Source organism: Rhinolophus ferrumequinum, chromosome 9 (assembly GCF_004115265.2).
Source record: "Rhinolophus ferrumequinum isolate MPI-CBG mRhiFer1 chromosome 9, mRhiFer1_v1.p, whole genome shotgun sequence".
Taxonomy (NCBI): Eukaryota; Metazoa; Chordata; class Mammalia; order Chiroptera; family Rhinolophidae; genus Rhinolophus; species Rhinolophus ferrumequinum.
In genome coordinates, this window is record NC_046292.1 from 32,630,206 (window position 1) to 32,657,776 (window position 27,571).

General features: G+C 38.1%; 1 protein-coding gene across 7 annotated transcripts in view; it reads left to right on the forward strand.

Annotated features, from left to right (window-relative positions):
• MAST2 (microtubule associated serine/threonine kinase 2) overlaps positions 1-27,571 on the forward strand; it is a 193,205-nt gene that overhangs the window by 125,549 nt on the left and 40,085 nt on the right. For all 7 annotated transcript variants that reach the window (XM_033114019.1, XM_033114020.1, XM_033114022.1 and 4 more), the window contains one exon: positions 16,651-16,742. In XM_033114019.1, the coding sequence (XP_032969910.1) occupies positions 16,651-16,742 (92 nt within the window). The remainder of the gene's footprint in view (positions 1-16,650; positions 16,743-27,571) is intronic.

The window sequence follows — 27,571 nt, forward strand, 5'->3', positions numbered from 1 at the left end:
ATCTCATAGTGTATAATCCTTTTGCTTTTTCTTTCCCTTTCATTTTTCTTCTCTTTTTTATAGTTTTATTTTTTTTAATTCTCATTGTTAGTTGTGGTTAAATACACAGAGCATAAAATTTGCCATTTAAACTGTTTTTTTTTTTTTTTTAAAGATTTTATTGGGGAAGGGGAACAGGACTTTATTGGGGAACAGTGTGTACTTCCAGGACTTTTTTCCAAGTCAAGTTGTTGTCCTTTCAGTCTTAGTTGTGGAGGGCGCAGCTCAGCTCCAGGTCCAGTTGCCGTTGCTAGTTGCAGGGGGCACAGCCCACCATCCCTTGCAGGAGTCAAACCGGCAACCTTGTGGTTGAGAGGACACGCTCCAACCAACTGAGCCATCCGGGAGCTCAGCAGCAGCTCAGCTCAAGGTGCCGTGTTCAATCTTAGTTGCAGGGGGCACTGCCCACCATCCCTTGCGGGACTGGAGGAATTGAACTGGCAACCTTGTGGTTGAGAGCCCTCTGGCCCATGTGGGAATTGAACCGGCAGCCTTCGGAGTTAGGAGCATGGAGCTCTAACCGCCTGAGCCACCAGGCCGGCCCCAGATTTTAACTATTTTTGAATGTACAGTTCTGTGGCATTAAGTACATTCACATTATTGTGCCATCACCACCCCATCTATTTCCAAAATGTTTTCATCTTCCCAAACTGAAACTCTGTACCCACTAAACACTAACTCCCGATTCCCCTGTCTTTCCCTGGCAATTACCATTCGCCTTTCTTTATCTATGAATTTGACTACGCTAATTATCTTCTATAAGTGGAATCATAAAATATTTGTTCTTTTGTGACTGGCTTATTTCACTTAGTATGATGTCTTTAAGCTTCACCCATGTTGTAGTATGTGTCAGAATATCTTTCCCTTTTTAGGCTGGATAGTATTCCGTTGTATGAATACACCACATTTTGTTTATTCATTCATCTGCCAAGAGACACTTAGGTAGCTTCTACATTTTGACTATTGTGAATAATGCTTTTATGAACATGGGTGTGCAGATATCTATCCTAGTCCCTGCTTGCAATTCTTTTGGGCATGTACCGAAAAGTGGAAATGCTGGACTATACAGTAATTTTTTGTTTTTTTGGAGCAACTACCATACTATTTTCCACAGTGGCTGCACCATACTGCATTCCCACCAGCAATGCATGAGGCTTCCAATTTCTTCACATCCTAGCCAGGCCTTGTTATTTTCTGTTTTTGCTGATGCTGTTAGTTTTTGTATAATAGCCATCCTAATTGGTATAAAGTGGTATCTCATTATAGTTTTGATTTGCATTTCCCTTGTGATTAGTGATGTGAAGCAGCTTTTCATGTGGTGGTTGTTCATCTTCTTTGGAAAAATGTCTATCCAAGTCCTTTGTTCATATTTAAATCTATTTTTTTAATGGTACATTTTATGTTATGTATATCACACTTTTTTTTTTTTTTTTAGATTTTATTGGGGAAGGGGAACAGGACTTTATTGGGGAACAGTGTGTACTTCCAGGACTTTTTCTCCAAGTCAAGTTGTTGTCCTTTTAGTCTTAGTTGTAGAAGGCGCAGCTCAGCTCCAGGTCCAGTTGCCGTTGCTAGTTGCAGGGGGCACAGCCCATCATCCCTTGCGGGACTCGAGGAATTGAACTGGCAGCCTTGTGGTTGAGAGCCCACTGGCCCATGTGGGAATCGAACCAGCAGCCTTCGGAGTTAGGAGCGTTGAGCTCTAATTGCCTGAGCCACCGGGCCGGCCCCAAAATCTGGTTATTTTTTTGTTGATGTTGAGTTGTAGGATTTCTTTATATACTGAATATTAATTTCTTATAATATGCCTCTGTAGATTTTATGCTTGTTCCTTTGGATTACTAATTAGTTTTAAAATAGGGTATTTTCTTTCCAGTCGAAATGTTTGTATGAAGTTCATATAGAAGAAGAACTAGGAGAGTGGACTAAAATTGTTAGAAAGTATCTGTGTTTCACAAAGCACATTATATTGCAGTTTTTTTCTCTAGGTGTTAAGTCTGTCCTCAGGCCTCTACACTGTGGCCCCAGATAGGGTCCAAGCATTTAGTACCGTAGCCATCATTCACTTTTCTCTCTAAGTGGGTTCTATATTTCACGAATTCTCTTTTGATTATGTTAAAGCTAGAGTTGACCTCATCTACTGAGTTTCAATATCTATAATTTTAATTTATAAAACATCTCATTAAATTATTTTCCATATCCAAATGTCTTGTTTCATTATTGCCAGTTTTGATTCATTAATTTTTATTTTTTTTTATTTTATTCATTTTTATCTCTGATAATCTTAAATGTCTCTATTTGGTCATCTTTTTCAAATTTCTATCGTTTGAATTTCAACTCATGGAAATTCCTCTTCCCGTTGTTGATTTTATTGGCTAATTTTCTTAGCTTTACTTTAGATTTCTTCTAGCTTCTTGGTTTCTGTTGCTTCATCATGTACATTCTTAAGTGAATCTAGATTCACTGCAATGAGTGATGGTGAAAGATACAACAACTACTAGAACATTTTTGTTCTGTTTGTGCTAAGGTGCCAGAAGTTTTACCCACTATTGTTTTTGTAACATCAATGCAAATGTCACCCAGTGAAAAAGGCAAATGATATCTCAGTATTTCTATGAAAATAGTTTTGACTTTTTAGACCTTCTGAAAGGGTCTCAGGGCCTTTCAGGGGTTCACAGACTAAATTCATCATAGTGGGGTTTTTTGCTTGTTTTTTTTGTTTTAATAAACTTTCTAAATTTATGTAGAATTAAAACTTGTATGTTTATAAAGGAAATGGACCTATAATTTTCTTAGATTGTTATGATCTGGCTTTGAATCAAAATTATACTGTCATACAATAACTTAAGTAGCTTTTCCTCTTATTCTGTTTTCTAAGCATAACTTTATAAGACAAGGATTATTTGTTAGTAACAATAACTGTGTCTTTCATCCTCGTTGGCAGATAATTAGTTTTCTCCTGTCAAGCTACTTGGTTTGTGGTGGGAGTGGCATGGGGATGCATAGTAAATCATTCCATAATGGAAGGATATACAAGATTCAGTGCCAGTGTATGGAAGCCAGTCTCTAATTCTGCCCTGGAGAACACAAGGAAGGCTTTAAAGAAAAGGAAACTTGAGTTAAGAAGAATTAATACTCTTTGTCAGATAGACCTTTAGGACAAGGGTATTTAAGCAGAAGCAATAGTATGTGCAAGGGAGTGGAGGCATAGTAGCATGGGCTTGTTCCCTATTGGGGTATAAAGTGTATAGAGGGTGGATTTGTGGCGAAATGAGGATAATGTGTAGGACAAATCAGCAGGGGGCCATATCATGAAGGACTTTGAATGGCATGCTAATAACTAATTTAGGTATTTATTTGGTTATAGCAGTTAGAGGATTTTGAGCAGAGGATTGATGTGATCATTTGATAGTTTTCTTTAAACATACTACTATAACTTAGATTTGAAAACCGTTTGTACCAATTAAAGTGCAGAATAATTACTGCTGTCACATTACTGCTTGCTACAAATTTCTTTTCCTACCTGGGTAAACATTCTACCCCCACCATCCCCTTCCTGTTCATTTTACATATGTGTAAGCCAACCACATTTTAAATTTAATTTTTATTTTGTTGAAGTAATATATAGACATAATTTCTCAAGTCAATCAGTTTTTTAAGGCTTATAATAGAAAACCAGGTATTCTTTTACACTCACTCCAACCATCCTTGATTTTTGCTTCTCAAAAGTAACCACTTTGAATTCTTTTCATCTATTTTAATGTCAAATTATTTTGATTTCATAAATATTCTTCCTGATTGAATGATTGTATGCTGTGATTATATTTGTTTCTGTTTTTCTGGGGGTAACAATTACCTCACTTTTGCATTGCTTTATATTCTCCGTTGCATTCTTTTATTAGTCCCCCAAATTTCTACCACAGTTGCAAAATGCTTCTCAATGTTACAGTAGATGATCTAATCACACGCACACACACTGGCATTGCTCAGGAGCCTCTTATCTTCTGCTCCAATCCAGACAGATTATTCTCTAGTCGTTTTGCATAGCTGCCATCATGATATTCTCAGTACCTCTCCATTTTGGGTCTGAGTTCCCCAGACCTTCTGCCTTCCTCTTAGTTTAATCCTTCATTTTGGTGGGGCATAGACCCCCAGATTCTTAAAAGGCTCCTGTGCCACTGACAACCTGTGTCAGTATATGTTGCCTGAGTGTGGGCCTCTGAAGGCCAAAGATTGATTTTTATTTGCACATTTTTAGTCCTTTGAGTGTCTGGCATAGAGATTTGTGATTAACTGTTACTGAAAAACTGAGATAGTGATCTGACAACTGAAAGTGAGAGCCTCGTCCTTAAAGTAGCCTCTGTACCCATGGCTGCCTCCTAGAAATGGAGTTGTTTTCTAATCTCTGTTGTGGAAATTTGGGCACAGGCCAGACAGCTGGGCTATTTATTGGGGGAGGAGGCAGAAGCCCCTACTAATGCAATGTTTAATTTGGATGTCGGACAAAAATATGGAGGGATTACAAGACATTTTGCATTTCCCTTTAACCACTAACTCTCAAAGAAACTGGTCTGGAAGTGTAACCTGGGAATGGGCTTATGATTTGGAATTTCAAAAGAAATCATGAAGCCCTGGGAACTAGTAAAGACAAACCAAATATACTACAACTTTCCAGACACTGTATAATCAGGAATAGCCTTCTACTACTTCATTCTACCAACGCTAGGTTTTCCAGGCGGGAATTCTCACCCATTCTCCTGAATTTTTTTCTCTTTCCCGTTCCTGAATCCTGAGAAAAGTTGGTTGGGAAATCGGGAAAATCAGCTCCTTGAAGCCAGGTGGTTGGTAGTATTGGCCGTCACTTTGTGGAAATGATTCATTGTGGAGAACAGAAAACAGTTTATATCTCGGGATTTGGGAATGGGAAAGCAAAAAAAAATTCCTAAGAACAGAAACCCTAACCAAGCCCATGTTTTTTAGAGGGCTTCTGTTGTAGAAGTGTCCTCTATTAAAAGAAAAAGATTAGTCTCATTGGCCACTTTCCTTTGATTACCAAGAGATGTACTGCTTTAAGAGTGCATTACAGGACCATTCTCTCTTAATTATTAGTTATCCAAATAACAATAACTGTATCAGGCACTGTCCTGGGCACTGGAAATATAGATATGCTTAGAATACCAGATTCTGAAGCCGTGCCCACTCTAGGGCTTTTAAATTTCTCTCCCATCTCTCCCAAGTTACCAATGACAGAATTATCTGGTTTTCTTGGTGGCAGATACATTTACCAAGATGTGGTAGGCAACTCTTGCTTTATCTTTAGATTGGGGATGGGACATGTTGCTGTTTCCATATTATAGAAACTTCCCACTATGTCACATGAAGTTACTGTTAACAAGAGGCTGTGGGATTCTATACAGCAGATCCTCGAATAATGTTTTGTTTAATGTTGATGATATGCCCTTGGAACTTAACTCTTGTTTATATCAATTAGCCTATGGTAAAATTGGTTTCATTATATATGGTTTTGCTCCAGTTCCAAGAACCTATTGACAACTTTAAGTGAGGACTTAACGTACCTACTCATTTATCACTGGAAGTCAGTGAGCAAAATAAAGACATTTTCAGACAAGGAAACACTAATATTGAGAAGGTTTGTCACTATCAGATTCTCACTGAAATAATTGCTAAGGGATGTATTTCAGAAAGAAAGAAGAAAGGTATGAGATCCAAGAGGGAATGCTGAACAAAGAAATTAGAAAATATATGAGTCAATCTAAGCAAGTAATGTAATTATTGTATAGAACAAAAATAATTACTAATTTGGCCATATAAACGCAAGATAGACCTGAAATACTGAACCAAAATAACATGTAAATTTGGAAGCGGGTGGGGGAAAATTCCAGTTAAGAGCTTTTAATTTTGTTCAGAGGAGGGTTGTGATGCTGGGTAATCTTAGACAAGAGTACCTGTTAAAACTTTAATAATAATAACTACTTTAAAAAAAGAATAAAACAGTGTACAATTTCCAAACCAGTGGAACAGGAGTTAAAAAATACTTCATTAATCCCAGGAGACCTGCCATCCAAAATAAGACGTAGAGTAAGAGGGGTTGGGGGAGAGCAGGTCACATTATTATATAAGCAAATTGAGAAGGTGACATGCAGCCTTTGGAAGGTTTTGGGCAGATAAGTAAAATCATCTGATTTATGCTTTAAAGGGATCACTGTGGCTGCTTTTGTGAAACAAATTGGGAATAGGAGACAAGAGTAAACCAGAGGGGCTAATTAAGAGGCTGTTGAAATAATCCAAGCAAGAGATAAATAATGGATTTATCTTCAAGCACCACCCTTTATTGACTAAAAGAATGTATTTTCTCCCTCTCTAACTGCTCAATCTTTAAGGTGACATCAGCTCTTTTGTCACTCTGAAATAACACCTGGAAGTGCTTGACCTTAAATGGCCCCAGATTCTTCTCTATTTCGTTGATCACGCTAATGGAACAGAAATTGTCTTTTCCTTATTCTAAATTCTGAAAGGAAGTAGCCGAGGGCTAGCCAATTACCAAGGGCTCAAGTTCTTAGGAGCAGCTGGACTTCTGGGACTGGCAGATTGGAGAGGTTTAAGGAGTCTGCAACCATGCATCCTATTCCATACCCTATATTGCTTTACACTGGGAAAAAGACTTCCTACAGGGGTTCAGGTTTTCTGAATACCTGCTAGTTACTGAAGGGAGGGATTTTGAAAGCTGGGTACTCTGTAAATATGGCCACAATTCAACAGTATCACACAGATTGCAGTGTACCTTAGTCCTTGCTCCCACTATCCACTGAGATGACCATGGTGAAGATATAAGAAGATGAAATGCCAAGCCTTGCTCTGATTTACCAGGTGACAGGAATGGTACAGTAGTCTGCCCTTATCTGTTGTAACGCAGGGTCTCTGGTTCTGTTCTCGACGACGGGTGGACACAGAATATGGCAAAGCTAAAAAGGAACAACAATGGAGCCATAGATAGGGGAGTCATACCACTATATTCTCAATGGCTGGTTGAGACACAAAAGCAAACATCCATCAATACCCCAACGAGGAGTCTTCCTGCACCCCAATCTCTCTGGCGGCCGGGCGAGACACAGGAAGTAGGATCAACAGGATCCACAGTCCACAATCTGCTTGCTGACTGCACTTGCTAGCTGCAATCCACGCTTACTAGCATAGCCATGGCAGTTATATTGATGGCTAATGGCTAGCTGGTAACAGCTGAGGGCCAACTAGCCATAGCAGATGGCCATCTGATTACAGCTGATGGCCATCTAATAACTGAACCAGCTCCTTTCCACGTGAGGCCGAGAGCCTGGAAACTGCTCTCTGGGACTCTGTCCCCACATCTGTGGTCTTGATTTCTGCAGTTTCAGTTACCCACAGTCAGCTGTGGTCCAAAAATACTGGAAAAAATAGAAAATCATAGAAATAAACAATTCATAAGTTTTAAATTGTGTGTCTTTTTGTGTAGTGTGATAAAATCTCACACTGCTCCACTCGGCTCTGCCCGAGACGTGAATCATCCCTTTCTCCATCATATCCACAATGTATACATTAGCCACCTGTTAGTCACTTAGTAGGCGCTTCAGTTATTATATTTACTCGTACTGTCCTGGTATCGCAGTGCTTGTGTTCAGGTAACCCTTATTTTACTTGATAATGGCCCCAAAGCCATTCACATACCTTTTATTATAGTATATTGTTATAATTGTTCTATTTTATTATTAGTTATTGTTAATCTCTTGCTATGCCTGATTTATAAATTAAACTTTATCATAGGTATGTATGAGTGTGTATAGGAAACAAATAGTATATATAGTCTTTGGTACTATCTGCAGTTTCAGGCATCCACTGGGGCCTGGGAAGGCATCCCCTCCCTGCAGGTTAGAGGGGGCTGCTGTACTGGGCAGCAGTGTGATTTAACCCAGTCCTTGGAATAGGCAGCAGGACCAGTTCAGGGGGCTTCCAGGTTACCTCCCATCAGCTGAGCATTAGTGTACCTGACTGTAAACATCTAGTACCTTCATCTTACTGGGGAGGAAGAGTTAAGACCTGCCATTTATCTTCTAACATCTTGGAGCAATGGCCAAAGTATGTTGAAATGGAAAAATGAGCCAGTTCCTAGTTTTGGATCTCAGCTGAGTCATGGCATCTGTGCCAGGGTGTCTGACCTTTTTTTCCCCCTGGCAGCTGTTGCTGATTTGCCAAGTGAGATTATGTGTACCTTCCTAAAAAGGCATGTGGCCTGGACATACGATCTTCGGTGTTTTGAATTTTATTTTAATTTTAAATAAGAGCAAGGAAAATGAAATTAGAATCAGTTAGTTACCTGTCCCTATAATTTCAACAGATCTTCATTTCCATACATAAGGAATTTAGACATAATGGTTTGGTATACCTTACATGTGCCAGGTGTACAAGTATCATCTTTTATTGTAATCCTTGTAACAAATCGTACTCATCCATTCATTCATTTAACAAATATTTATTGAGAGCCTACTATGTGCCAGGCAGTGTTCCAGGTACTGAGGAATATAGTAGTAAACAAAGCATGCACAAGCCCCTGATCTTGTAGAGTTTAGATTCTCATGGGAAGAGAGACAACAAACAAAATGAATGTGTAAAATATACCGGGGTTGCCAAAAATATATATACAAATGGACACTTTAGTTAACATTGCTCAAGCAGTAGTTTGCGGTAATCAGAAGTGTCTGCACACTGATGGTAACCACTCTGAGCACCTCTTGTAATTGCAGAAGTCACATGTGACTTGTATTCATCTTTTGTTATCGGTATTTATTGAGTATTGCAATTTTAATACAGTTTTCCTTTCTTAAAATGTGTAGACTTTTTTTGGCACCCTCTATATACTGTGTTAGATAGTGGTAAATGCTGTCAAGAAAAATGTTTCAGGAAAGGAGGATAGAGAGTTTGGGAGGTGGTTACAATTTTAAATAGAATGATCAGGGGAACATTTGTTGAGAAGATTGTACTTAAGCAAAAACCTGATGGAGGTGAGGGAGCAAGCCATGGGCTATCTGGGGGAGACAGGCAAAGGAAATATCATTTGTAAAGGTCCTGAAGCCGTGGCATGCTTGGCATGTTCTAAGGAAAGTGAAGAGGTCCACGTGGCTGCAGTGGAGTGAGGAAGAGGGAAGGAGGTAATGGAGATCCAGACCCTGATCCTCGTAGGCCATTCTAAGAGCAACGACTTTTACTCTCAGTGAGACAAGGAGAATTTTAAGCAGAAGAGTGACTTTAATATTACTTATATTAAAAATATTTTTATAGCTTTTTGAGGTGTGATTGAAGTATAATATGCTGTATCTGTTTAAAACATGTAACTTGATGTGTTTTAATACATGTATTCATCTGTGAAACCATTAGCACAGTTAAGATAATGAACATATCTATAACTCCCCAAAGTTTCCTCATGCCTCTTTATTATCCCTCTTGGGCCTCTGGTCAGGCAACCACTAATCTGCTGTCACTACGGTATAGGTTAGTTAAGTGTTTTCTTGAATTTTATATAAATGGAATTGTTCAGTATGTACTCTTACATCTGGCTTCTTGCTTTTAGCATAATTGAGATTCATCTGTTGAGTGAATGAATAGTTCATTCCTTTTTTTGCTGAATAGAATTCTGTTGTATGGATATATTCTGATTTGTTTATCATTCACCTGTCAGTGAACATCTGAGGGGGTTTCTAGTTTTTAGCTGTTACAAAAAATAAACAGCATATTGTTGGGTCCTGCTATTTTATCCAGTCTGGCAAGCTCTGCCTTAATTAAATATGTGTTTAGAACATTTATATTTTATGTGATTATTGGTGTAATTGCATTTAAATCTATTATTTTGCTGTTTGTTTCTATTTGGTCCAACTGTACTTGTTCCTGTTTTCTTTTTCTGCCTTCTTTTGGAATGAGTATTTTTTTATGGTTCCATTTTATTTCCTTTGTTGGCTTATTAACTATACTTCATTTTTCTTTTTTAGTAATTGCATTAGTATTTATAATATTAAATTTTAACTTGCCACAGTTTACTTTCAAGTAATGTTATACCACTTCACATTTAATGTAAGAACCTCACAAGAGTTTCACATCCATTCTTCCCTCTCAGCCTGGGTGCTAAGGCTGTTTGTTCTACATTTTGTATCTATATACATTGTAAACCCTACAATAAATTATATTTCCTTTGAAGCTCAATTATAATTTAAAGAGATTTTAAAAATATAAACAAGTGATTTATATGTATCCACATGTTTACCCTTTCTGGTGCTTCTTTCCTTTGTATAGATCCAGATTTCCATCTAGTATCACGTTTCTTCTGCCTGAAGTTTTTCCTTTAATATTTACTGTAGTGCAGGTCTACTTGTAATGAGTTCTTTTAGCTTTTGTATGTCTGAAAAAGTCTTTATTTTGATTACTTTTTTCGAAACATATTTTTGCTTGGTATTCTAGGTTCAGTACTTTAAGATGTTTCTTCACTGTTTTCTACTTGAATCCTTTTCCAGTGAGAAATCTGTTGTCATTATCTGTGTTCATCTATCTTTTATGTAATTTTTCTGTCTGGCTGCTCTTAAGATTTTCTTTTTATCACTGGTTTTAATTAAATTAATTATATGAGGTCTGACCATTAAGTTTGTGAACTCATCCTAGAAAAAGCGCTACATACCTCATTGCTGAATATCACTACGGTCACCTTCGAAGTACTCCACTTGGGAAGCTATGCACTGACACCAGTGCCTAGTCTACCCTTCAGAGCAATTGTGGAACTCTTTTTTTGGAATGACCATCAGAGCTATCGTCATATTACCCTTGATATCCTGAATGTCATAAAAAGGTCTTCCTTTCACTATTTCCTGTATCTTCAGGTGATGAAAGAAGTCATTGGGGGCCAGATCAGGTGAGTAGGGAGGTTGTTCCAATACAGTTATTTGTTTACTGGCTAAAAACTCCCTCACAAACAGTGCCGTGAGCTGGTGCATTGTCGTGATGCAAGAGCCATGAATTGTTGGCGAAAAGTTCAGGTCGTTTTCATCTAAAAGTTCAGGCAGCCTTTTCAGCACTTCCAAATAGTAAACTTGGTTAACTGTCCAGTCGGTACAAATTCATAATGAATAATCCCTCTGATATCAAAAAAGGTTAGCAACATCGTTTTGACTCTTGATTTGGACTGATAGAACTTTTTGGTCATGGAGAATTGGCTGACTTCTATTGTGCACTTTGACGCTTTGTTTCAGGGTTGTATTGGTACACCCATGTTTCATCCCCCGTGATAACATGGCCCAAAACATCATCATCTTGCCTCTCCAAAAGGTCTTGGCAAACTTCGACTCTCCTTTGCTTTTATTCATCAGTGAGCTCCTTCAGGAACATTTTTGCACACACCTTTCTCATGCCAAGATTTTCAGTTAACATTTTCCTGTTTCTCTATCGATGTTTACTTGGTCCACTGTGCTTCTCACAGTCAGCTGACGATTTTGATGCACAATTTGACGAATTTTTGCAATGCCTTCGTCAGTTCTGTTTGTTACTGGCTGCTGTGACCTCTCTTCATCAGTGACGCGTTTTCTCCTCTCAGAAAAATATTTAATCCTTTTGTACACTGCCATTTTCTTCATGGCATTATCCCCATAAACTTGGACTAACGTGTCTCTGATTTCACATCCACTCTTGCCAAGTTTAGCAAGAAATTTAATGTTTGTTCATTGCTCTGATTCAGACTCAGACATTCATGTGACGGCACACAAAAACACGCAACAATAATAATGAATGCCACTCAGCAAGACACCGCCACATGTCTACAAGAACACCGCTGAGAGACACTGATATATCAAGGTTATGAAACCTTACCGAGCTGTTTGTACAGTGCTGTCGATGTAAGCCACAGTGGAAAGTTCACGAACTTAATTGACAGACCTTCGTAATGTGCGTTGGTGTACTTTTCATCGTGTTTCTTGTGCATGGGGTTCATTGAACCTCTTGGATCTGTGAGTTTATAATTATCATCAAATTTGGAAATTCTGCAGCAGTTATTTCTTCAAATGTTTTTTTCTGTCTCTCCCTCCCTCCCTTTCAGGACTTTAATTACACATTTACACAACTCACTATACTCTTTCCATTTAAAAAAGTTCTTTTTTCTCTTTTTCATTTTTGCATAGTTTCTCTTGCTATGTTTAGATTCACTAATCTTTTCTTCTTCAGTGCCTCATTTCCTGGTAATGCCATCCAGTGTGTTTTTCATCTGAGACTCTTTTAATCTCTAGAAGGTCTATTTGGGGTCATTCTAATATCATCCATAATTTCTCCTTATCATGCTCATTTCCTATACCTTATTGAAAATATAGAATACAGTTATAATAACGAATTTAATGTTCTCTCATCTACTAATTCTATCACTGTGTCATCTCTGGGTCTATTGGTTGTCTCCCCCCCCACCTCGCCCCTTCCATTATGGGTCATATTTTCCTGCTTTTTTCCATGCCTAGTAATTTTTTATTACATACAAAATATTATGAATTTGACCTTTCTATATGCTGAATATTTTTTACTTCTTTCATTATTTTCAATCCATGTTCTGGGACACTGTTAAGTTACTTGTAAGTAATTTGATCTTTTTGAGAATGGCTTTTAAGCTTTGCTGGTTGGGACCAGAGTGGCATTTGGGACTAATTTGTCCTTGCTTTTGTCCTGTGAGTTACCATATTGTCCCACCTGCTCCTTTTCTTGGGTATTTTGCTCAACTTAGGGAGACCACAAGGCTCTCTGCAGGTCACCTCCTCCCAGTGCTGTTGCTGGGAAGTCTTTTTTCCAGATAGTAAACTCAGGCAATCCTAGGACTCACCTTGTTTGTTTCCTTTCTTTGAGCAATCACTGTCCTGCTTGCTTGTTGTCCAATGTCTGAGAATTGTTTCCTTTTTTTGTACAGTTTATTAGTTGTATAAGCTGAGAGGGTAAATCTATTCCTTGTTATTCCATCATGGTTAGAAGTGGAAGTCTTTTCTGATTTACATTTTAAAAGGTGTTTTGTTGAGAGTAGATTATAGGGGAACAAGAGTAGAAGTAGGAATACCAATGAAGAAGCTATTTCAGTTAGTTCAAATAAGAGATGACGGTGGCGTGGTCCAAGGTGGTAGTGGTGAAAGAAATGAGAAGTGATGAGATTTTGGAAATATTTTGATGTTAAAGCCAACAAGATTTATGGTGGATTAATATATTAATATAAAAGAGAGTAGTCTAGAATGACATGTAAGGTTTAAATTGTCTTCGTTTTATGTTTGACAATACCAAGGCATAAGAATTTGTGAGACTTGCTCTAGGTCAAATAGCCAGTCTCAAACTCAGATCTTCTAATTACGAAGCCCTGTTCTACTGTACTTCATTGACACTAAAACTGTGAGTAGTGTAAGACACAAGTGCTAAAGGAGTTCAAAGAAAGAAAAAACTTCCTGCTTCAAAGAATAAAAGAGAATTCACACAAAATCTCATTTGACTCATGGTTCCTAAAGAGTGGGTAGAATTGGATAAGTCAAGGAGGGAGGACATACCTGTTGAAGCAGGTAGTGTGTGCCAATGTACAAAAAAGTCTTTGAGGTATCTCTGTATTCAGAATTCCCTTGGTCTGGGTCAGTGTTGTTTCATACATACATCCTATAAAATCTCTCAAGTTCAAAATGGAAGGCCTAGAGTTTATTTTCTTGAGAATATTTGTATCTTATTTGCTCTTAGAACAAGGGACTAAATAAACATGTGTATGTTTCTTTTTAAGAAAACGCAAAAGACAAAACCTTAGATAAGAACCTTAACTAAGAAAAAGTAGATTCTTTAGAGTAGGATTAATGTGAATGGCCATGGTAAGCAGTTTGAATTCTATTCCAAATGTGATGGGAAGTCACTGGGGGTTTTTAAGAAATAATTCACATGATCTCATGTATTGTTTTAAAAACATTACTCTGGGTGATGGGTGAAGGGTGGTGGGGGCAGGGAGGTGGGCAAGAAGAACCAAAGTGGAAAGCAGATCATTCAGAAATCTTTTATGGACTTGAACTGGGATAGTAGTAGTAATGGAGATAATGAGAATTCTTTGGACTCAGGATATATTTTAAAGGTATAATCCACAGAACTTGTTGGTTGTTTTGGATATTGGAGTGAAGAAAACAGAAGAATCAACAGTGATTCATAGGTTTTTGCCTGAACATCTGGATGAATGGCGATGCCCTGTAATAAGATAGATACAACTTAAGGAGGAGTAGCAGGTTTTAGAGGGAAATTCAAGAGCTCTGTTTTGGAAATACTAAGTTTGAGATGCCTTTTAGACATCCAGTTGGAGATGTCAAGTAGGCATTTGGATATACTCGTGTAAGTCCTCACTCAGGAGAGAGCACAGAATTAGCAATAATAAGCTGGGTATCATCCGCATTATAGATTTAAAGCTATGAAATTTGAAAAACTCATTTAGGGAGTGAATATATAGGGAGAGGAAAAAAGACATTTCAGATCCGAGCCTCAGAGTACTAAATGATTTAGAGACCAGAGAGAGAAGGAACTAGCAAAGGAGAATGAAAAGTGAGCAGCTAGTGAGATAGGAGGAAAACCAGGAAAGCATCATGTCCTAGAAACTAAATGAAGAAGTATCTCAAGAAGAGTTACAGAGATACTCAGTTAGATAAAAGAAGCCAAACGCACAAAAATTGCATAGTGCATAATTTTTATAGGAAATCCAGCAAAACAAAATTAGTATATGGTGATAGAAGAAAGTGGTTGGGGGACAGGGAGTTGACTGGAAAGGGGCATGTGGGAACTTTTTGGGGTAGTGGAATTATTTTATCTCTTGTTTTACCTAGGCGCACATTGCCTAGGTAAATGTAATATGGTTTATAAGACCCACTTGATATTTATCATCATAAATATCGAGACACCACCAGGTTTGGGGTTTTTCTCCAGTCACCTTTAGCTGCCCTAGTGCAGTCACAAAATAGATAGAAAATTGGGTTTAAAAGAGTTGGGATTTCACCGGGACTGTGGTGTCCTGGGGGATAGCAAGTTTTCAGTTAGAGCTAAAATTGAAAGAGAATGTTGAGAAAAGAAATTTAAAATACAAGGAGTTTTCTGATAACAGATTTAGTTAAAGAAGGCACAGTGTAAGCTCTTTCTGAAGATCAAGGAGCAGAGGGAGACTATCAAATTAGAGAATGGAAGTCTTGGATGTTTGATGGCGACTGAGATAATGAGGGGTGCTCATGGTTAGATTAGTCCGGATGGTTTCTTGGGGAAAGGTACTTATCATTTCTGATCATAATCTTATTCTTGAGATTGATGTCAGTCCTTCTAGTGGTTTCTCATCACATTTCCAATAGTTCTTTATGATAGTCTACCAGCACTACAGAGTCTGGCTGTGTCCTACCTCCATAGTTTCTATAACGTTTTTCTTTTCCTTTTTATTCTCTTTTCCTGCCACCCAGTTGTCTTCTTTGCTATTTTGTCATGTCCAGCGCAACACAGGCAGGAGGGAGCGAGAAGGGGCGGCATGAGGTTAAGTTTTTAAGAAAGAAACAGAAACTTAATGCAGTTAAATCTCAGAGGGCCAAGGGTCTCACAGTCATTTAAGGACTTGAGCGCAGAATCAGGCCAACTGGTGGCTTTTACTGATAATCATACAAGGAAAAAACCTCGGGCATTAACATGTAATGGAAAGCCAACTTTGTAGAAGAAACCCAGGCCTGTTTTGAAATTTATGGTGAGATGAGAATATTACTTAATTCACTGATTAAGGAGTTTTTAAAAAATAAATTTCATAGATTAAGTTAATAGTTTTGTTTTTATCTCAAGAGCATTAATTTTTTATGAGATATGAGAATATTTATGACTCGTGTTTTTTGTTTTCTAAACCAAATTTGCCATAGTCATTCTTCGTTAGATACCATTTAAGAAGTAGTTGTGGGCCGGCCAAGTGGCTCAGGCGGTTGGAGCTCTGTGCTCCTAATGCTGAAGACTGCCGGTTCGATTCCCACATGGGCCAGTTCCAGATGGCTCAGTTGGTTGGAGCGTGGACTCTCAACCACAAGGTTGCTGGTTCGACTCCTTGACTCCCGCAGGGGATGATGGGCTGCGCCCCCTGCAACTAACAATGGCAACTGGACCTGGAGCTGAACTGTGCCCTCCACAACTGTGCCCTTATTAAGATTGAAAGGACAACAACTTGACTTGGAAAAAGTCCTGGAAGTACATACTGTTCCCCAATAAACTCCTGTTCCCCTTCCCCAATTTAAAAAAAAAAAAGAAAGTTGTTTTCTTTAGGGAGCTCCTTGTGTTTGCTTGGGAAGCGAAAGCTAAACATTGGGAAAAGGCAATGGCAATACAAGGTAAAAATCAAAACAGTGACAAACGTTATTCCAAGGTGAAACACAGTGAATTACAAAATATCACCGGTGCAAATAGTAATTGCTAACCCAGTTCAATTTAAAACAGTATATTGCTCAGTCCATGGAATGGTACCATTCTTTTGTTCCTCAATAGCCATTCAAGGTCTCTGTGGCCCTGTTGTAACTGACATTTGTGTTTTCATTGCAGTTGTCGGACAAGTAATCGCAAGAGTTTGATTGTGACCTCTAGTACATCACCTACACTACCACGGCCACACTCACCACTCCATGGCCACACAGGTGAGTGCTTGAAGGTTAAGAAAGGTGGAATGAAAGATGCCCAATTTCTTTCCTACCTCTCACTTTGTGCAGTTCAGTACATTATGTTGTCACTTCAGTTGGCTGCCTGAAGCATACAGAGCTCATGGACATGCTTTCTATGGAATAATGTGTTTTTGACTCTTAGTTGTTTCTTGTCTTGAACTGTGAACATTTCTTTTTATCTTGTGCTTATCTTGGAGCCAGGTATATAGCCTAGGTCCATGGGCTCTGTGCTAGTGTGCTGAGAATGTGTTATGGCTCCAGCTTTCTGGGGCCATGTGATGAGGACTTCATTAACATTTTGTTCTATCATGCCCAAGGATCAAAGCTTACAGAGATGATTGTGTTCCTCATGGGACTTCTGATAACTTTCCCTCTGTTAGAACAAGAGTCAAAAAAAGTGAGGGAAATATTTGTTTCATGTTGACATTGATTTCTCATACTGGAATTGAAGCAAACGATCTCATGTATTTAGACTCCGCTCCATAATGGCTCCACCAGACAGTATAAGGACTGATTTACTTGTCTTAGGCTGAGGAATATATAAAAACTATGAGGCAGACCTCATTGAGTAAGCCATGTATTTTGCTCTAGAGGAGCCATAGGAGCCAGACGAAGGGGACTCAGCTTGCTGAAGGGGTTGTTGCACTGCTACAGTGTTCATAGCTACAATATTTACAGTGGAAGTTCCAGACCTAGGAGTAATGGAAATGGGCAGGTGTGGAACCCCAGACAGCCATTCAGAGCATGCTGCCTGGGTTTGGTAAGCCATGTCTGTCTTTGGGCAATAAAAGGGTACCGAAGCAGCGAAACAGTTTGGCATGAAGCCGAATAAGACAGGTCTGTTCCACTTGGGTTTGTCTCTTTGCTCACAGTTTACTGTGTCTTTGGAGAGAGAAAGTGAGGGTGCATGTGGAGTAGTTGTTTAAGCACCTTGAGACTCTGGTGATTCTGAAATTGATCTTTGTCCTTGGGAGGAGGGTCTCATTTTACTGGGCTCAGATCCAGCTATTAATTGTGCTCATGGCCCTTTTACACGAAGCAATTACACTCTCAAACACTAACTCTTACGTTAGAAGACACCATCATGAGCACAGAGGGACCCAGGGAATTGAAGACATACTTGGCCTTTAAAGCAAAGGTCTCATTTGGGAAAGTACTTAGGTACTTTCCCATGCAAAATTGGGTAATATATTAGCTCAGATAGCTCATTCTACTTTGGAACTTTGTAAAAACTCAGCATATATCCAACCTGACCTTTTCATCATATAGAAATAAATTTAGCACGTCTAGACCTTGTACATAGTTTCCCAACTGTAATGTGAGTACTGTGCAGTAATTGGCTGCTCCTCTCTGAGATGATTATCTCTCTATTTAGATTCCTGGCAGTTAGAGTTTAGGCCTAAATCTTCCCTACTCAAGTGGCTTTGATTGAGAACATCATCTGGCCTTTTCAGCCCGCTTGGGTCTGTGGACTCTAGCTTTGGGTTAATATGTGTAACATGCTTCATACTCCATAAGTATTAGCTATCATCGTCATCATCTCTCCCCAAATCACTGCGGAAAATCCAGGTGGAGCTCAAATCCAGGGAGGAAGAATTGGCTTAAAAGCCAGTTCATGGCTGTAGACTTTACGTACCCAGATATTGCGAAAGCCAGCACTGACTGTTTCATCCAGATCGAACTTTTTATCAGATTATATCCTCAAATTTTATAGAGCCTGATATTTGGGTCCCCAGGATGTTCCAAGACTCTAACTTCACTTTTAAGTCTGGAATCTGTTGAATAAAATGAGACCCATTGATTTGAAAGTAGGTCCATTTATTTCATACAATTCAGTTCAATATTAAATATATTTACTATGTATAAGTAGATTACAACTATAGTAAGGTCAGTTCAGGAGGCACTTTCTCAGCCATTCTGGAAATGGAACCTTCCTAGTTAATTTTTTTTTAAAACTAATGAACTTTGCTTTTTAGAGTAGTTTTAGATTCACAGCAAAATTGAACATCAAGTACAGAGAGTTCCCACACACCCCATCCCCATACATGCACAACCTTCCCCATTATCAATATCCTGCACCAGAGGGGCACATTTATTATAATTGGTGAACCTGCAATGACACATCATTATCACTCAAAGACCATAGTTTATGTTAGGATTCACTCTTGGTGGTGGTGTACATCCTGTGGTTTTTGACAAATGTATAATCACATGTACCTAGCATTGTATTGTCATATAGAATAGTTTCACTGCCCTAAAAATTGTCTGTGTTCTGCCTATTCATCCCTCCCTTGCCCAACACTTGGCATCCACTAATCTTTTCATAGTCTCCATAATTTTGCTTTTTCCAGAATGTCATATGGTATTTGGAATCATACACTATATAACCTTTTCAGATTAGTTTATTTCACTTAGCAATATGCATTTAAGATTCCTCCATGTCTTATTGTGGCTTGATAGCTCATTTCTTGTTAGCACTGAATAATATTCCATTGTCTAGATGTACCAGGTTATTCACTCACCTACTGAAGGACATTTTGGTGACTTCCAATTATTTGGCAATTAGGAAGAAAGCTGCTATAAACATCTGTGTGTAGATTTTTATGTGGACTTAAGTTTTCAGTTCATGTGGGTAACTGCCAAGGAGCGTGATTGCTGGATTATATGGTTAAAGGTATGTTTAGTTTTGAAAGAAACTGCTAAACTGTCTTCCAGAGTGGCTGTGCCATTTTGCATTCCTACCGACAACAAATGAGAGTTCCTGTTGTTCAACATCCTCACCAGCATTTGGTGGTATCAATGCTTTGGAATTTGGCCATTCTGATAGGTTTGTAGTGGTATCTCGTTTCAATTTGCATATCCTTAATAACATAAGATTTGAACATCTTTTCATACGCTTACTTACTTGCCATCTGTATATCTTCTTTGATGAGGTGTCTGTTCGGACTTTTTGCCTATTTTTAATCTGATTGTTTTCCTTATTGTTGAGGTTTAAATGTTCTTTATATCTTTTGAATAACAATCCATGTCTTTTGCAAATATTTTCTCCTAGTGTGCGGCTTGTTTTCTCATACACTTTTGCAGAGCAGAGTTTTTAATTTTAATAAAGATCAGCTTATCAGTTATTTCTTTCATGGATCATGCCTTTGGTGTTTTATCTAAAATGTCATTGCCATACCCAAGATCATCAAGATTTTCTCATATGTTATCTTCTAGGAGTTTTATAGTTTTGTGTTTTATGTTTAGGTCTGTGATTCATTTTGAGTTAATTTTTATGAAAGTCTGTGTCTAGATTAATTTTTTTTTTTTGCATGTGGATGTTCAGTTATTCCAGCACTATTGGTTGAAAAGACTGTCTTTTTCCCATTGTATTGCCTTTGCTCCTTGTCAAAAGTCAGTTGACTACATTTTTGTGGATCTATTTCTGGCTCTGTATTCTGTCTCTATTCTATTCCATTAATATATTTGTCTATTCTTTCTCCAATAATACACAGTCTTGATTACCATAGATTTATAATCTAAATCTTGAAGTTTGGTAGTATGAGTCCTCCAACTTTGTTCTCCTTCAATATTGAATTGGTTATTATGAATCTTTTGCCTCTCCCTATAAACTTTAGAATCAGTTTATTGATATTCACAAAATAATTTGCTGAGGTTTTGATTGGGATTGCATTGAATCTATAGATGAAGTTGAGAAAAACGGATATCTTGACAATATCAAGTCTTCTTATCATTGAACATGGACTATCTCTCCATTTATATAGTTCCTGTTTGATACCTTTCATCAGAGTTTTATAGTTTTTCTCATAGATTTTATACATACTTTATTAGATTCATACCTACGTATTTCATTTTGAGGGGTGCTAATGTGAATGTTAATATGTTTTTAATTTCAAATTGCACTTGTTCACTGATAGTGTAAAGTGTTGACTTTTGTACATTAACCTTGCATCCTGCAACTTTGCTTCATTGCTTATTAGGAAGTTTTTTGTCAAATTTTTTTCAGATTTTCTACGTAGGCCATCAAGTCATCTATAAACAAAGATAGTTTTATTTCTCCTTTCCCAATTTGTATATCTTTTATTTCCTTATCTTACTGTATTAGCTAGGACTTACAGTATGATGTTGAAAAGCAGTGGTAAGATATTTTGTGGATATCAATTTATGCCATTTTCCTGATCTTGGTGGGAAAGCTTCAAGTTTCTCACCATTAAGTATGATGTTAACTGTAAGTTTTTTGTAGATTTCTTTACAAAGTTGAGAGACTTCCCTTCTATTCTTAACATGTTGAGCATTTTTTAAATCGTGAATGGTTTTTGGATTTTGTCAAATGCTTTTTCGTCATATGTTGATATGATCATTTGATTTTGCTTCTTTAGCCTATTGATGTGATTGATTGCATTAATTGATTTTCAAAGGTTGAGCCGTGTACATACTTGAGATAAATCCCACTGGTTATGATGTATAATTCCTTTTATGCATTGTTGGATTGGATTTGCTAATATTTTGTTGAGTTTGCATCTGTGTGCATGAGAGATATTAGTCTGTAGTTTTCTTTACTTGTAATGTCTGTGCCTAGTTTTGGTGTTAGGATAATGGTGGCCTCATAAAATAAGTTAAGTGTTCCCTCTGCTTTTAAATTCTGGAAGAGATTGTGACAGTGCAGAATTGGTAAAATTTCTTCCTGAATGTTTCATAGAATTCACTAGTGAACCCATCTGGGCCTGATGCTTTCTGTTTTGGAAGGTTATTAATTATTGATGACATTTTAATAGATACAAGCCTATTCAGATTGTCTGTTTCTTCTTGTGAGCTTTGGCAGATTTTGTCTTTTAAGGAATTGGTCTTTTTAATCTAGGCTATCAAATTTGTGGGCATAGAGTTGTTCATAATATTCCTTTATTATCCTTTTAATGTCCATGGAATCTGTAAGGATGTCCCCTCTTTCATTTCTGATGTTAGGATTTGTGTCTTCTCTCTTTTTTTCTTAGTCAGTCTGTTTTGTTGTTGTTTTTCAAAGAACTAGTTTTTGGTTTTGTTGATATTCTCTATTGATTTCCTGTTTTCAATTTTATTGATGTCTGCTCTAGTATTTATTATTTCTTTTCATCTGCTTACTGTAGATTTAATTTGCTCTTTTTCTAGTTTCTTAAGGTGGAGGCTTAGATGATTAATTTTAGATCTTCTTTTCTAATATATACATTTAATGCTATAAATTTCTCTCTAAGCTATGTTTCACTGCATCCCACAAATTTTGATAAGTTGTATTTTCATTTTCATTTAGTTCAAAATATTATTTAATTTCTCTTGAAATTCCTTTTTTGACCTGTGTATTATTTTAAAGTGTGTTTTTTAATCTCAAACTATTCTGGGATTTTCTCAGTTTTTTCTCCTGTTCTTGGTTACTAGTTTAATTCCACTGTGATTTGAAAGTAGACATTATATGATTTCTATTCTTTTAAATTTGTTATGATGTGGTCTGTCTTGGTGACTGTTCCATATGAGCTTGAGAAGAATGCTGTCATTGGATGAATTAGTCTGTGGATGTCAATTATATCTAGTTGCTTGATGGTGCTGTAGAGTTCAACTATGTCCTTAACTGTCCTATGAGTGTCTACCTGTTAGATCTGTCAATTTCTGATAGAGGAGTGTTGACGTCTCTAACTATAATAGTGTATTCATCTATTTCTGCTTGCTGTTCTAAGTTTTGCTTCTTATATTTTGAAGCTCTGTTAGGTGCCTACCCATTCAGGATTATTATGTTATTTTTTAATATAGACCCCTTTATCATGTGATGCCCCTCTTTATCCTGATAACTTTTGTTGCTCTGAAGTCTGCTGTGTTTGAAATTAATATAACTACTCCCACATTCTTTTGATTAGTGTTAATATGATATAGCTTTATCTGTTTACTTTTAATCTGTGTGCATCTTTATATTTAAAATGACTTTCTTATAAACAACATATAGTTGGGTCTTGTTTTTTTTAATCCATTGTAACAGTCTCTGATAATTAACTGATTTAGAGCTTTGACATTTAAGGTGTTATTGATATAATTGGATTAATATCAACCATTTTTTGCCTGTAGCTTTTGCTCCTATTTTTATCTTCTACTCTTTTTTCTTTTTCTCTCTTTTGTGGTTTTAACTGAGCATTTTATATGATTCCATTGTCTCTCTCTCTCTCTTTTTCTTTTAGCATATCAATTGCACTTTTTTAAAAACTTTTTTTAGTGTTTGCAATATACATTTACAACTAATCCAGTCCACTTATAACGCTATACTGTTTCACAGGTAGTACCAATACCTTAAATAAAATAATCCCCGTTCTTCCCTCCTGTTCTTTGTATTATTGCAGGCATTCATTTCACTTATATATAAGTGCATGCGCGTGTGTGTACATATATACACACAATATATACTGTGTTTCCCTGAAAATAAGATCTAGCCAGACAATCAGCTCTAATGCATCTTTTGGAGCAAAAATTAATGTAAGACCTGGTATTATTTTATATATTATATTATATTATATTACTTATATTATATTATACTCAGTCTTACAGTAAAATAAGACTGAGTCTTATGTTAATTTTTACTCCAAAAGATGTATTAGAGTTGATTGTCCAGCTAGGTCTTATTTTCAGGGAAACACGGTATACACACAATAAGCGTATAGAATCTGTTATTGCTATTATTATTTTGGACAAAAATGTTATCTGTTAGATCAATTAAGAATATGAAAAATCAAAGTTTTAATTTTATCTTCACTTATTTCTTTCTTTATGTAGATCTGAGTTTCTGACCTTACCACTTTTTTTTTCTCAGAACTTTTAATTCCTTGTAAGGCAGGTTCACTGGCAAAAAGTTCCCTCAGTTTTTGTTTCAGAAAGTGTTTGTTTCACCTTCACTTTTTTTTTTTTTTTTTTTAAGATTTTATTGGGGAACAGTGTGTACTTCCAGGACTTTTTTCCAAGTCAAGTTGTTGTCCTTTCAGTCTTAGTTGTGAAGGGTGCAGCTCAGCTCCAGGTCCAGTTACCGTTTCTAGTTGCAGGGGGCGCAGCCCACCATTCCTTGCGGGAGTCGAACCGGCAACCTTGTGGAGCTCAGTGGCAGCTCAGCTCAAGGTGCCGTGTTCAATCTTAGTTGCAGTGGGCGCTGCCCACCATCCCTTGTGGGACTCGAGGAATTGAACCAGCAACCTAGTGGTTGAGAGCCCGTGCTCCAACCAACTGAGCCATCCGGGAGGCAGCTCAGCTCAAGGTGCCGTGTTCAATCTTAGTTGCAGTGGGCGCTGCCCACCATCCCTTGTGGGACTTGAGGAATTGAACCGGCAACCTAGTGGTTGAGAGCCCGTGCTCCAACCAACTGAGCCATCCGGGAGGCAGCTCAGCTCAAGGTGCCGTGTTCAATCTTAGTTGCAGGGGGCGCTGCCCACCATCCCTTGCGGGACTCGAGGAGTTGAACCGGCAACCTTGTGGTTGAGAGCCCACTGGCCCATGTGGGAATCGAACTGGCAGTCTTCAGAGTTAGGAGCATGGATCTCTAACTGCCTGAGCCACCGGGCTGGCCCCTCTCCTTCACTTTTGAAGGATAATTTTGCAGGGTACAGAATTTTAGGCTGGTAGGGTTTTTTTCCTGTCCATGCTAAGTACTTCACTCCACTCTCTTCTTACTTGTATAGTTTCTGAGAGGTTGACTATGATTCTTATCTTTGCTCTTCTCTAGGTAAGGTGTTTTGTCCCTCTGGCTTTTTATGTAATATGCCTAGGTGTAGCTCTTTTGGCATTTAATCTGCTTGGTGTTCTCTGAGCTTCCTGGATCTGTGACTTTGTATCTGGCATTAACTGGGGGATATTCTCAGTCATTATTTCAAATATTTCTTCTGTTTCTTCTCTTCTGGTATTCCCATTATACATATGTTACACCTTTAGCAGTTGTTCCACAGTTCTTGGATATTCTGTTCTATTTATTCTGTACTTTATTTTCTCTTTGCTTTTCGGTTTGGGAAGTTTCTAATGCCATATCCTCAAGGTCAGAAATTCTTTCCTCAGCTGTTTCATTTACACTAATGAGCCCTTCAAAGGCGTTCTTCCTACTGTTAGTGTTTTTGACCTCTAGCATTTCTTTTTTATTTTTTTGTTAGAATTTCCACTCTCTACTTACATTTTCCATATGTTCTTGCATGTTGCCTACTTTTTCCATTAAAGCTCTTACTATATTATCATAATTCTTAAAATATTCTTGCTCTGATAATTTCAACATTCCTGTCATATCTGACTCTGGTTCTGATGCTTGTCTAATCTCTTCCAACTGCATGTGTTGCCATTTAGTATGCCTTATAATTTTTGATTGAAAGTCAGACATGATGCACTACATAAAAAGAACTGCTGTAAATAGGCCTCCAGTAATGTAGTAGTAAAGTGTAGGGGGAGGGGAAGTGCTCTGTAGTCCTGTGAGTGGGTCTCAGTCCTTTGGTGAGCCTGTGCCTCTGGACTATGAACTTCACCAGTGCTTCTTAGTCCCATCACTCCACCCCCACCCACCACAAATGGGACAAGATGGCTGGAGGGGGCTGGAGTTAGGTATTTCTCTTCCCCAGGTAGGTTAGGCTCTGATCAAGCCCCAGCAGGTTAAGTTCTGATAAAATAGTTTCTCCTGAGGGCAAACATTGTTAAGAACATAATGTTCTGGTATATTTCAAAATGGTTCCTTTACCGCTCCACCTGCTGGAAGCTTCAGGGGAGTTTTCTTTAATACTCACTGAGAGGACTTGGTAAAACTCAATAGTGTGGGGATCCCTCTATGACTACATCCCCCAGGAGTTTTTAACTCAGATTTGTTCACACTGAGCCTGCAATTACAATTCAGGCTTTCCTACCTTGTCACTGGCTTCTGTGGAGGTTTCTACTCATGGGTTTCTCCTCTGGTAAGTTGTGATTTCTCCTCTGGTAAGTTGTGATTCTCTGTGTCCACTTGTCTGTCTCTCTCATCTTGGGGACAGCAGTTTGCTCTGTCACTTCACTTCTCTGACAGATTTAAGAAGAGTTGTTTTGTTTTTTCAGTTTATTCAGCTTTTTACTTGTTAGGATGGAGTAGAGACCTCTAAACTCTTTAGGTGCCAGACCAGAAACAGGAAGTTAATTCATTTATTTTTATTGCTGAGTATTCCATTGTATAATTACCACAATTTACATATTTCTTTTCTTATTGATGGACATTGGGTCAGACTGGGCCTAATCAGGAGACAAACCACACAGTGATTTAAAAGGTAAAGTTTAATAAAATAATTAACTGCAACAATAAAAGAGTAACTTTGAGATATAAGAGAACTCTAAAGGGTGCTATAAAGCTGAGGAAAAGTACCCAGGGAAGAGCAGACCTGGTAGGAAGGCCCTCTAGACTGGATTCAGACTTCCTCTGGGCTGGACTCAGACCTTGTCGGAAAAGGTGTAACTGCAGCCAACTGGATGGCAGAGATGTTTGCTAGTGTGCCCATGCCAGAGCTGGTCCACGGTCACTGAGCAATCAGGAAGCTCCCTCTGGAGCACTGGCAAGTTACAGCTAATGTGCAGGCCTACACGGAGAGTGGAGGTGATGCTGGGAGCAGGTGGCTGGGAGCACAATATACCCCTCAGGATGGTGGAAGACAAACCGAGGTTGTGGGGAATGGAGCAGGCAAGCAGAGGGAGTCAGGGCACTAGCGTGTGCATGCCTGGAACACACAGAGTCCTTGCAGGGAGGGCTGTGGAAAGGTGATCACCAGGCCGGGTGAGGCAGGGTTGCCAGCATATGACTGTGTCAGAGCACCCCTGCAGGTCCTCACTCCCACACCAGCTGTTACTTAAAGGAATTCTCTCCTTTATCCCAGAGCAGGTATTGAAGGATGAATTTGGAGCTGAGAGGTATTAAATTGGTAACTAGCACAGACATTTAGATTGTTTTCAGTTTTTCACCGTTATAGTAAATGCTACAATAAACATCCTTCCTCATGTTCTTTTTGTGTATACAAAAGGTCAAACAATTAAGTTCGCGAACTTAATTGTCTGAACTTCATGGTTACAAAAACTGTCTAGGATGTATATCTATAGGCATGGAATTGCTGAGTCATTGAATATACTGTATACGTTTTTAGAATAAGATTAACAGGTCAGTGGGCATGCATGTTTATATGATGTTTGTTACATTTCATCTGACTTTACAGTAGTATTCTGGGACTAAGAGGTATGTTTTCCTTAAATGTTCAGCTCCTATAATCCTGGATCAAGAGCAAGCCCCAGTAATCCACTGCTCTTCACTCCCTAACATTTGCAGTCTCTCACCTCTATCTGCCTTCACCTACTAGGGCTAATTTCTGTATCCCTTGTCTGTTATTGTTAGTCACCACAGGAACCTCCAGATACCAGCCCTTCCCATTTTCTACACTCTTAACTCCTATAAATCTTTGACCATTCCCTGTTCTGTCTTTTTTTCTCATTCCTCTCTGACTCTGAAATCCTTCTAATGACCTTCTGGAATTCACAGTCCATTATCAGTAAAATCTATTGATATATGCTCGATCTTGTTCTAATAGAATCCTGGAGGGGAGGGAAGGGTCAGAACACTGACTGTCGTACAGCCCTCTCAAGTGTTAGCTCTTACCTCTCCTTGTCTTTTCATTATTCTCCCTCTCTTCTTAATGTCCCAAAACTTTGAATCTGATACCATTAAATTATATCACTTACTACCCATCATTGCAGCTGTAAATACCTTAGCTCTTGACTCACTATGATTCCTCAGGTCTAACTCTCCATTATTCTTCATGGTTTCA